We start from the raw sequence: 13,667 nt of genomic DNA, 5'->3' as shown, positions 1-13,667 counted from the left end.
AGTTATTATCCTTTACATTGAATAAGTTATGATCATACTTGGTAAATTGCATTGTTTTATTAACCCAAATGTGAAATTATCAACATAAACTAAATTTTATAAGCTTCAGTGCTCAATTGGAATTAGCATTTTACCAACTCTGTGATATTGAAAAAGTTTGACAAATAATTTTCAAAAAATTATTTATGTACAACATAAATACTATGCATTATAAACCATTTGAAAATAAAATCAACAAATTTTAGGAAATATAAATAAAAAATGTCACGGCCACTAGTAGCGTTGTTGGACGGCAGAGATTGCAGCCTGGAGATGCCAATACTGAAGGATGTGGCAACAGTCGCCTTCTGCGATGCTCAATCCACGCAAGAAATCCATGAAAAAGTTTGTTTGATATTTATATAATAATTTACCTAGATTTAAATAACATAAATCTTCTTTTTATCTTGTTGCCTTCTGCGATGCTCAATCCACACAAGAAATTCATGAAAAAGTTTGTAAATATGTATACTGTTATTTAATATAATAATATATAATGAAAAAATATTCATATTGTTAAAATAAATTTTCTACAACTTTTAACAGATCCAAAACTTTAAAAAGAAGTTTTGACAAAATAAAATATTGTTGTATTGAATAAGTTTTTTTAATCATAAGCAGTTCTGGTTCTCTAGCAAGCAGTAGAAAATTTTGTCCAAAAAATAGTTTTTTTATTTGAGTTAAATGTTATACTTCATGCTTTTATGTCAAACATACTTTGCAAGCAACATAGTATTTGTTATCATAATTATTTATGTATATTAAAGTATATTAAAAAGATAGATCAATATACTAATTTTTAAGCTTTTGGTTTTTGTAGTCACCAAAAAATCTCTTAATACTTATATCAAAAGTTCCACGTTTTAAAAAGGTTAAAAATTATTATTTTCTACCAAAGTTATGATTTAGTCATTTTAGTAAAAAAATAGCTCTTTTCCTAAACCATATCAGTTTATAAAGGAAATTTAAGCCTCGTTCACCATTTAAAAATTAGTCAAAAAAGCGTTCAGTTAACTAATAAAAATAAAGTTTAATAGACATATCACACAAAGTTGTATTGATTTATCAAAATTTTAAAACACAGACTATAAAAATATAAAATTCCAAAATTAAAAGTATTTATAATTTATTGCATCATCAGGTATAAAGCTACAAAACTTCATTGTATTTTAACCACAAGTATATCAAATGTTAAGTTGCCAATTAAACTTGGTTAGTTAAAGATTAATACTTGAGAGCATATCACATACATATAACTTGTCTTACTTGAGTTTGTTTTACTTCAAACAACTTGTTCAGGTGTTTAACAGAGCAGCAAAAAATAATTCTTAAACCTACTTGTACTGTTTATATAATAATTTTTTTCTGGTATTTATTTAACAGATTTCTTACAAAAAATTCTGATGTGTTTCAACTTAATTTAAAAAAGTTAACCAACTATACACTTACAAGTATTTAATTAACGTGGTTTACAAAATGCATTATTAATGTTGTAAAAACACTTATTCAAATTTAACTAAAGCAATTTACAAAAAGAAAATATTTAGGTATTACAACTTACTTTGATAATTGTACACTTATTATTGTTAATTTAATATAATTAGCAAAAACAAAACACTCAGGTATTGAACGAAGCAGTAGGTGCACTATTGTACCACGGAATCGAACTGAAAAGAGATGAATTGAGGAAGTTCAAAGCTCTGAAAATAATTGTAAGAATTGGTAGTGGTTACGACAATGTTGATCTGAAGGCAGCAGCTGAGATGGGTGAGTTATTATAACAAAAAAATTAAATATGTACATTAATTATAAAATATATAAAATGTATCCTTTGATCAATTCTTTCAAACAATATAAATAAGACTCAATTTTTCAGAACAAAATATATTTCATGTATCTTTCGTCAGTTGTATACTAAACAATAAAAGTAAAATTTCAAATCTAGCTTATATAGTGAAAATGCAATCAACGTAATAAATAATAAAGCAAAGAGTAATTAACAATACATAAGTACCTTTGATCAAATAAAAAAGACTAAACAGTTTTTCTTTGCTTTCAAATTTCAAAAGAATTATAGAATGAACAAACAATTTGTTTTATAAAGTTTGCTTATCTGTACTTTTTCATTATATTAATTTAGAATTTTTACTTTAAAGTATTTTTTATAACACTAGTTTATATATATTTAAATTAGTAAAAAAGTTGACTAAATAATAGAACAAATAATAAAGGCAATTAATAATCATTTCAGTGAGCAGTTAACATCATAGTTTTCTGCACTTGCATTATTTTACTACTTCAAAAGTACTCAATTGATTTTATAATAAAAATTGTTTATACATGGCTTTGTTGAGCTTAAGTAGTACTTGAAATTTATATAAACAAAAGTTTTGCAAAATAATACTTGCAATTGAGGTATTATGAACACAATTTATAGTTTGTAGCACTCAAGTTTTGAACAACAACTATCTCTATTTTAGTTTTGTTAGAATCATTTGTAAAAAAAAAACTTTATTATAGCTCATTCCACAGAAAATTACAAATATAACGTAAAACTAATTTATTTAATGTTTAATGTAATATGTTTTCTGAACTAATGACATACTGATTAAATGATTTTAATGAAAATATACTCAAACTTTATTAAAATCTTCCTAATGTGTTCAAATAAAAACTCCCTCAGAATTAATAAGTTGTAGGATTTTATATATTTTTAGTTTATTTGAAGGTTTGATAATGATTAATGTATTTTATCAGTATGTGTCTAGTAATAAGTTTAAATAATTTTTAATTTACTTGTTTATTGGCCGCCTAACACCAATAGTTATAAACTAGAAAAATATAAAATCTCAATTAACTCTGGTTTTTAAAATAAATTATATTGTATACGAGTTTGTAATTATAATTTATTTTTAAAGTTTATATTTATTAATAGGAATTGCAGTAAGTATTTTTAAATATATACTTGTCACCTTATCTTTATCGCCTAATAGTAATAGTTAAAAAGAAAAATTAAAATAAAAACTCTATATAATTTAAATGAAAACAGTTTAAGATCAGTATTTATCAGTATTATATTTTATAGGAATTATTAATAATAAGTTATATATTAAAAGTTTATATTATTTTAATAGGGATTGCAGTATCAAATGTTCCATTTGCCTGTGTTGAAGAAGTAGCTGATACTACCATGTCACTAATATTAAATCTTTACAGGTAAATAGTCAATATATAATAAAAATTTGTCAATAATTTTGAACTTTCACAAGTAGTTAATTACTTATAATGATAATAAAACTAAACATTTGATATTCAGACTTTTCTGGCCACTTTATAACAAAAATATGTCATTGGTGTTGAGACATTTATATACTGATATTGTTTTGTTTTATTTTAATTTGGTAGTTTTTTATTTTTTTTAGTCAAAATTATTCTGAAAGCATCTGCTCGGAAACAATTGTAAAATAAAAAATGTTTTATACATATATAAATACCACAAAAGAACAAAACGGCTTGAACTTCTTCAATTTATTATAACAGGAGAACAACGTGGCTCCACAACAGCGTCAAGAACGGTATGAGGACATCATCTGCTGAAAGTGTCAGGGAACTAGCAACTGGTGCCACTAGAATAAGGGGACAAACACTAGGAATTGTCGGATTAGGTTTGTGATTAGGTGTAATTTTCCCACTGAAACAAATACTTATCTGGCTATAAGTTTGATTTCAATATCTGTAAAAATTGAAATGTGTACTTGGATTTTTATAAAAAGATAGCTATTTACAGAAATGGAAATTTACTAAACATAGTTCTTAATTTAAATAAACTTGTAGTAAAAATACATTAAACGTAATATTAACATGTGAGCTTATAACCATAATATATTACCGAAACGGCGGAGTACGCGTTATAAATAATTTAACAAGTTCACGGAACATTTTAAAACTTTAAAAGGTTTTCAAGTAAACAAAAAGTGTTTAAAAATAGAAATTAATTTAAGGTTTTTTGTGTCTAAATTTCAGTTAAAATATACAATTTATTTAATTTGTTTCTTTTAGAGTTTATATTGCAAAATTAATTTGTTAATTTTAAGTAACCGCAAATATTTTAAGTTTAATTGAAATGATTTAAAACTTAAAGTACCAATTTTAAAGTAAATAATATTAAATGATAATAACTATACAGTTTTATAGAAGAATAATTTATTTAAAAACCTTAAGAGTTTTTTCAATTTTAAAGTAATTTGTTCGCATAAATTTTGTTTTTTAATCTGAATTTTGGCTTCAAAATTTTGAGCATTCAAGATTTAAAAAAGTTGTAGTTAAAATTAACTATATTGTAAAAAACTATATTAAATCAATTTAAAAAAATTATAATAGTTATGTTTAATCTAACTATAAACTGATATAGTTTTTAGTTAGCATGAATTACCAATTAAAGTTTACAAATATTGTAAACAATCCCATGATATATTAATTTAATTAACATGTAGACATTAATGTTTACAACTATTTATATCTTATTAGTGTACAGCTGCTTAAGTAATTAAATAATAAAAACATATATATTTATAAGCAGATAAAATAATCTTTAGAAAATATGTTAAGAGGTTGATTTTAAGTTTATTTAGAAATTAGGTTTGATTAGAAGTTATTATTTTCAGTTTATAGGTTGATTTGTTATGCAGTTGAAAAATTAAACAAAATAATTTTGAATTTATATAATTTTGATAAAAAGTATTTGTTGTATAGTTGGGAGCACTGTAAAAAAGTATTTAACATTGGAATTAAAAAGACTATTATTTTCGCACGCATAAAACGTTATTAAAAATCAATAATTAGTTTTTATAACATTTAATAATTGTGTTTAATCTTTTTATTTTAATTGTTTTATTTCTGTTTCTACGCACGACAAAACAATAAAACGCATCTAAAAATTATTATGACGTTCAGTTTTTGACGCAAACATAATTCCAAGGATAAAAATAATCCAATAAAAAGTACGTCAACGAACTTACGTATTTATTACTACAATTTGTTTACGACTGAAGATATTTAAATAAATAATTACGTAAAATAATTTTATTTACTGCTGTAATAAACAAGTTTAGTTCTAGTGACCTTTTAACTAAATATTTCTCTACTTGAAAATAAGAAAATTTAAGTATTTGTGAAAAAACTTTAGCAAATAATTTTAAAGGTATGAACCAACGAGGCCTCATGGAAGACTTAACACAATTTTATAATACAATTAATTAAAATTAATATATTAGTTGATTTGTAGTCTGCCAATCCATATGTTTTGTGGCTTTTATAAAAGGCCTGAATAATTATGAAATAAGTATAAATATTATTTGTACAGATTAGCTTGAAAAACTATTAAATAGTAATTCTGTCATAAAAATATGAACACATAATTTCAAAAGCGATGAAATGTTAAACAATTTGAAAAATAACACAACAAAAGTGCACGAACAAAATTGGAAACACATTTAAAACAATTGAAGCAAAAGTGCTTGAATGTGTGTTAGTGACGTAACAATACAATTGCTAAACAGAGAAACACAAAAAATCCATTTAAATTCAAGTTGATATTGAAAAAAATTTTCAAAAAATTCTCGACAGAGACGAAGCAACCCAACCACCTGATGAATTTGCCAATATTTACAACAGCCGAAGATCAGCACCTGAATCAGACAAACTCAAAGCCTTTGAAAACGACCTATACGAAATCATCAGAAACCTCAAGTTCTCAAAATTTAGATCAAAGTACCAAAAGACTCTAAACAAAGACATAAAAAAGCTACTGAATAAGAAAATGATTATAGTCTTTTCAGATAAAACATCAAACTTATACTATATGAATGCAAATAAATACAAGAAGCTAATGAAAAATAGCATAACTAGCGAATATTCAATTGACAACGAAAATACCATTAATGACATTAACAACGAAGCAGCACAAATCCTAAGTAAACAAATGAGCTTAAAGAACAAAAAAGTTCCAAAATATGAAGTCAATGAAGCATTCCTTTCTATCAAAGACCATAAAGCGAACTTTCCACACGATATCAACTGTAGAATAATTAATTCATCTAAAACCCACTTAGGCAAACTGTCAAGAACCATCCTACAAAAACACATAACAACCATAAGAAAAAAATCCATGCTTAGCCAATGGAAAAACTCTGGAGAAGTGATAGATTGGTTCGAAAAAATCAACAACAAAAACCACAAATGCTTCGTTAATTTTGACATTAAGAACTTCTACCCAACTATTAAAAGAAAGCACTTAATAGATGCTATCAACTTTTCCAACTCTTATTCAAGGTTCACAGAGTTTGAGATAGAGACTATTTTGCACACATGCAAATCAGTAATGTTTTACGATAATAATATGTGGAAAAAAACCAACTCCAATGACAACTTCGATGTACCTATGGGATCATTTCACGGCGCCGAAATATGTGACCTTGTAGGTTTATACCTATTACACCATCTGTCTACGATTATAAACATTGAGTCAATTGGACTCTACAGAGATGATGGACTTGCCGTTATCAATCAAACAAATAAGAGTAATATTTGCAAAATAAAAAACAAAATTACAAAAAAACTAGCAGACATAGGATTCGACATTACAATTAGTGCAGGTGAAACCTCCACCAACTTCTTAGACATACATTTAAACCTCCTAACTGATGATTATTGCCCATATGTAAAGCCAAACGCAAAGACCATCTATATTGACAAAGATTCTAACCATCCTAGAACAATTAAGAAAAATATACCAAAAATGATTGAAAATAGAATTTCAAAACTAACAAAAAGCAAAGAATCATTTGATAACGCGAAACAAATCTACCAAAACGCTTTAAGCAAAAGCAACTTCCATCATAAGCTCGAATATAATCCAACAATTAATAACAACAAAGCAAAAAACAGAAAAAGAAAATGTATATTTTACAACCCACCTTTCTGTGAATCAGTGAAAACCAAATTCGGAAACCTCTTTTTAAAACTGCTTGACAAGCACTTCCCACAATCAACAGAATTACACAAAATCTTCAATAGAAGTTCCACCAAGATATCATACTGCTGTTCCCCAAACATTAAAGCACTAATAAGTGGACATAATAAGAAACTGCTAGAAAAACCACAAATAGAACCGAAGCTATGCAACTGCAGAAACAGAGAGCAATGTCCAGTAATGAATAAATGTAAATTAGAAAATGTAATATACGAAGCAATCGTCTCATCTGAGAAAAATAAGAGAATGTCATATATTGGATCCACCCGAAGAGCATTCAAAAACAGATTGTACGAACATAGAGTATCATTTCCAAAACCCAACAAGAAGAAACCCGCCAACTGTACACAACTCGCCAACTACATGTGGAAATTATATGAAAAAGGCGAGAAACCCACTATTGAATGGAAAATTCTCCGACAGACAAAAAGCAGATTTAAACCAAACTTCATGTGCTCGATATGTAACCTTGAAAGACTGTTTATAGCAAATGCTAACCAGAGAAAAATCCTTAATAAAAGAAATGAACTAGTCACGCAATGCCCTCATTACCCTAAGGAATACTTTTAGTTTATTTTTTGTCGCATTAACTTAGTTTATTTAGTTTATTTCATTCTATTTAATTATATTGTTACATTGTATTTATGTTTGTATTGTGTAAATATTTTGTTTTAAAGTTACAACATTCCCGTAAAAAGACCATTTCTGTTTTCTAAAAATCCCCTACAAATCTTAGTATTTACATTTTTTCAAAATCCTAATATATTAAATGCTTAGTAAATAAATTTTCTAAATATATAAAATCTATAGTTAATAAATTATTTAAACTAAACTTACCTATATTTCATTTTAATTTAACTTAACTTTAAAATTTAACTTTTGTAAACCACATATTATTTAAAACTCATATTTCAAATGTAAATATTATTTTCATTTATGTGTGTATTTTTATTTTCCAATTCATCGCCCTGTATACTTTTGTTTTCAGCTTTTTTTAGCGTCTGATGAACTGCTCTGCAGGGAAACGGCGTAACGCAATAAAAGTTTAACAATAAGTTTATATAAAATATAAATTTAACAGTATGAGTAAATGTGTTCATCTTAGTGGTTGTTTCTCGAGTACTAGCAAATTTTTCAATTTTCTTTTTGTATAAGTTTCATTGTAAATGATTTTTACTGGCATATTCACAACGATAAAACTCATTTTTAAAAGGTAAGTAGAAGTGAATTTATCTATTAAATATCAAAAAAGTTACAACAACAATTTTGATAAGGTAATATAATAAATTTTGTTAATTTTTATTCATGTTAAAGATTTCAGTGCTTAAACAAGCCCTCAGACAAAAAATAAATCTACAAAATAAATTATAAAAAATAACAATAATAAATAGTCAACAAAAACATATTAATATTATAATGCAATTTTTTTTATAATTTTTAGTGTTAATTTTATTAAAAAATAATTTTTAAGCATTAGTTTTATACGTTTTCAAATGAACTGTGTGAAAGTTCTCTAAAAAAGTTTGGCTAAATATGACTGATTAAATTGAGTATTGTTTTTTAATATTTTCTTAGGTAAACAATGCACAAAAATAATCTTAAGGTAATAATGCTTAAAAATAAATTATATTTTAGTGTGGGAACAACGCAGGTGTTTTAAAAATTATTCACCACCAAAAAAATTTTGTTATAAAAATTATTTACCACCAAACACTCATCAGATTGGAATTTGAAATATTTACGAGATTTAGCAGAAATCGTGCGCATCGTTGTTTACATGTAAAATTATTTATGTTTTTGATAACCGTTGTAAAATGTTGATGTAAAATTATTTCACCTCGTTTTTATGTTTTAATAGTTCTGGAAAATATGACATAATAAAGAAAAAATGACTTAAGAAAATAGTTCTATAAAAAATTCGGATAATCAGTTTAAACTAATGCATATCTATTGTTTCGATAGATTTATGAAGTATTGTAAAAGGTATTTGAACAATGTTAGAAATTTTGGCTGAGATTTTGCAAGGCGACTGCAGGACTGGTTATGAGCTCAATTATATAAATTATGTTTTAATTTTTTTTTATTGTATTGTTATGAATTCTTTTGTCTTTTTAATTTACCTTTAATTAGCTGCTTTACATGAAATAATTGTAAAAAATAAATGCAATATTACGATCTACCTAAAATAAAAAATAAAACAAACATTACTTACATTTTAAAAAGCATTTTAAAATTTAATGTTTAAGTTCTCATCAGAATGATTGTTTCGTTATTCGATTAATCTATTATATTTATCTTTTAAACTTAAATTAAATTCTCATTTCAAACAATTGTTAATAGGTTGAAAAAATTTTCAAACTTAACTAGAATGTTTTTAGTTAGTTTATTTTTTTGCAAAAAGTTTCAGTCACTCACTTATGTTTTCTTCCTCATAAATTTATTTCCACTATTAAAATAGTTAGTTCCTAGTAGGTTGATACTTGAAATTCTATTTTTACGTTTCCTTTCAAGACTGAAGTATGTCACGAATTAAAAAAAAAGAACTCACGTTTGGTTTGGTGGGTAAATAATAAAAACATTAAATTTTATCTTCAGTGTTGTTGCTAAATAAGAATTTACTTCGAAAGTTTTAACTGATACAAAATTATTTATTTGTATTTGGTATGAAATAAATTATAATGTAAACAAAAAAACGTTTATACTTGCTTTTATTTTTTTGTGCATAAATAAAATGCTTATGTAACGTTTCATTATTATAAAACTATGGCATAATAAATAACAGGCATCAAGTAGGGAGTTCAAGTATATTTACTATTTAAATGTGAAAACACAATAAGTTCTTAAGATTTAACTGTCCAGAATTTCAATTGAATATCCAATAAACATTTTCACGCCTACATTCCTTGAAATGCCCACTTGACTGTTTTGAATAAAGAACCAACTAAATATAAACCTTGCACGCACATTGTGAAAACAACCGAATTTCAACACGACTTTCTCACTCTTGTGACGTCACAATCACGTTTGGTGTGGGAATTTTCGTTAAGAAGTTTGTACAACCCCCCTACTAGCACTCTAAGTTCACATGTTTGTAAATTACTTGTTTATTAAAAGTGAAATGTTTTTGTTTGGGAAAAACGAAAACAACTTGTCATTGTTTTTTAATAATGTTTCTTTAAAGTTTAGTTAATCAAATTGATTGTTAAAATGTAATGAATTTATAAAATAACAAAAATCATTCAATAACTAGTGCTTTCAGACATAAACTGTTGAGTTTATTATACTTGTTCGTTTTGACATTTCATTTTAATGTTACATTAATTAAAATAGTTAGTAGACATAGTTATGACAATGAACTCAGTTTTTAGTATGTTTTTGTTGAAACAAGTAATATATTTCTCATTATATATTGATTTTCAATAGTAATGGGTTTATATATATGTGGTGAGTGTTAAAAATGTGTGGGATTAAATTACCAAAAGTGTGGGTAAATTTTTACCAAAAAGTGTGGGTATAAATTACCAAAAAGTGTGGGTATAAATTACCAAAATATGTGGGTATAAATTACCAAAATATGTGGGTATAAATTACCAAGAGTGTGGGTATAAATTACTAAAAACTGTGGGTAGATTTTTACCAGACTTTTTTAGATTTTTCTGCACCACCTACATTATATTTTGAAAATAAATTTTGTTGCTGTCTTTGTAAGAGCACTCGTAGTTCGAATGAATTTTTTGTTTGTCAATATATGATGAAATTAAATCATCACTGAAATAATATTTTATTCAACCAGCTTATTTAAAACAGATTGTTGGTTTAAGGGGCGACATTGGTATTTTATTTATTATTATTTCTCAAAAGTATTTCAATGAAAAGTTTCAATGCTATTTGTTTGTTTAAACATTAGAAATGATTTGTTATAACAATGTGTTGAGCAAATAAAACATTTCAACAACTATTGTGCATTTGTCAATATATTTGCTATTTGTTTTTCAACTTTACTATAAACTTGAAGCTCCTATGTTTTATCCAATGTGAAATATCTAAAGTATTGTTTTGTTGAATTTAAATAGTGGAAAATACTTGTTGAGTCATGTAACCTAATTTTATTTTGAATCAAAGTTGTTTGTGTTTTTGTGACTACAATGACGTCACTTTAGTGTTTCCGGTCAGTCTTTGTTTTTCTCACATTAAATCATTTACGCATTTGTTTTGCAAAATACTGAAATCGTTATGAATGTTTGTTGCATTTAAATACTGCAATGTTGTAAAATAAATACATATTGCAATTACAAATCAAAATCCACATATTATTTATGATGAAAAAAAAAACTGCTTAAAAAAACTTATAAAAACATAACATTATCTTCTAGTGATTATTAAGCTGTTGTAACTATTTATTACAAAATGTTTTCATGTAAGTGATAAAATTGAAAGTTGTTCATACGTTTGTTTGTTATGTTTATTCAGGTACATGTCACAATAGTTTCAAGCTTTTCAAATAGTTTGTTAGATTTGGTTTTTATCTTGAAAAATAAAAAGCGTAAATCAACTCCAGAATAAAAATGTTAAGTGAATTATTTTAAAACTTTTGAATTTGTTAAGAAGTAACTAGGTAAAGTTATTTGATATTTAAACTAATAATAAAATAACAATGAGTCAATATAGAACTATAATGATAATAATAAAATTAAATAGTTAATAAAAGTTCAGAAAAAATATAAAAATTTTAAACCATCGAATAAAAGTATTTGAGTAAAAGTAAGCGCAGTAATAAAATGTTTATTAAGATTAAAAGTGTTTTATTTAGCCTGAGGTGATGTTTTAAAATATAACTAAGTAAAGTTTGAAATTATACTAAACTATTTGTGTATTCTGCTTCAAACTTTTAATTTAAATTAAAGATTGTTTTCTGTTAATAGTAGTTCAGCTTTATAACTGATAATAGTAATATTTCTAAATACTTGTTTTTATTTTACTAACTAGAAAAACAAACTGTTTTAAATTTTCTGTAAACTTTTAAACAAATTACAGTTTGTAATAGATAAAGCATGTAAAATTAAATGAATTAAATAAGTTGAAAAATCAGCATTAGGTTAAGGGCATAGGGGGGGGTAAACACCCTTTTTTGGTTTTTGATCTTGTTTTATATAGTTTTTACTAAGCTACAAGATGCTTTTTACAGATTTAAAAAATTCAAAATAATTTTTGAGATATAGCCGGTCAAAGTCGGAGTCAACAATAGGTTCCTTATGGAAGGCGCAAACTAAAACAGCAAAAATAGACTATTTTACTAAAAATCTATCTTCTCCTACGTTTTTTGAGATAACTACCTCAAACTTTCAGGAAATGTTCCTTGATATATTTAGAAAATTCTGTCGGAAGGAATTTTTAAAAAAATAAAAAATAAAAATTTTATATAAAAAATAAACAAAAAAAACAGTTTTTTTTTTGTTTTTTTGTTATAAAATTTTTATTTTTCAATTTTTTTAAATTCTGTTCCGACAGAATTTTCTAAATAATGCAAGGAACATTTCCTGAAAATTTGAGGTAGTTATCTCAAAAAACGTAGGAGGAGATAGATTTTTAGTGATTTCTAGTTATTTGCCGTTTTAGTTTGCGCCTCCCATAAGGATCCTATTGTTGACTCCGACTTTGACCGGCTATATCTCAAAAATTATTTTGAATTTTTTAAATCTGTAAAAAGCATCTTGTAGCTTAGTAAAAACTATATAAAATAAGATTAAAAACCAAAAAAGGGTGTTTACCCCCCCCTATGCCCTTAATAAATTAAATCACGTTTGGGAATTATTTTATAGAAATATTAAAATACTATTCACGTTTCACCTTCCTATCACGTTTTGTAAAAATATCTGTCTGTAACTTTTATCAAAATATAAAATAAATTTTATTAATAAAAAGCTTAAATTTTATCAATATAAGGCTTTGTGATAAAATTTTAATAAATGTACATTTGAAAGTCAAAAAGTTGTTAATTTTTAAATGCAAAAAAAGTTACCAGAATTTTATAATTCTTAACTTTTAATTGTTTTGCATAAAAAAAACGTAACGTAAACTTAAACTTGAATAAACGATATAAAGTTAATAAGATTGTATCACATACTTTTAGAAGGTAATTATACTTTAATTTTGATAAAACTTAACGTTAAATATGGTCAGTTAATTAGGAAGTAACATTGTAATGCATCAGTTGTTGATAAAAAAAACATTAAGTTATATGTAGATTAAACATGAATATTTAATGGCAGTTTGTATTTAAAATTGTTAGTAATAAGAACCAATATTTTACCAATAAATAGTAGCAGTAAATATCTGTTAAAAAAGTGAAATAAGTTCAATATTTCAATAAAATTCTAATAAATTAATAGTAGCGAGAAATATATGTTAAAAAAAGTAAAACAAGTTCAATATATCAATAGAATTCTAATAAATAGTTGCGATAAATACCTGTTAGGTTATATTAAAAATAAGTCCAACAAATAAAACTCTGATCAAATGGCTAGTGAGAATGTCGAATTTAACAAAATTGAGCGGAAAATTTCAAAACTTGCATGCGAATTGCGAAATTGTAATATTG

General features: G+C 25.2%; 1 protein-coding gene across 1 annotated transcript in view; it reads left to right on the top strand.

The window, feature by feature from the left end:
- The first annotated feature begins 249 nt into the window (after positions 1 to 249).
- The window catches only part of LOC145831459 (C-terminal-binding protein 1-like), a 38,715-nt gene continuing 25,297 nt past the window's right edge, over positions 250 to 13,667 (top strand). The window contains exons 1-4 of the mRNA XM_082938730.1: positions 250 to 384; positions 1,662 to 1,806; positions 3,174 to 3,255; positions 3,580 to 3,704. Coding sequence (XP_082794856.1) covers positions 262 to 384; positions 1,662 to 1,806; positions 3,174 to 3,255; positions 3,580 to 3,704 — 475 coding nt within the window. The 5' untranslated portion in view covers positions 250 to 261. The remainder of the gene's footprint in view (positions 385 to 1,661; positions 1,807 to 3,173; positions 3,256 to 3,579; positions 3,705 to 13,667) is intronic.

This window comes from Thalia democratica, chromosome 1, assembly GCF_965202585.1.
Source record: "Thalia democratica chromosome 1, ktThaDemo2.hap1.1, whole genome shotgun sequence".
NCBI classification, from domain to species: domain Eukaryota; kingdom Metazoa; phylum Chordata; class Thaliacea; order Salpida; family Salpidae; genus Thalia; species Thalia democratica.
Note: the sequence above shows the minus strand (reverse complement) of the source record. Positions and strands in the feature narration are given on the sequence as shown.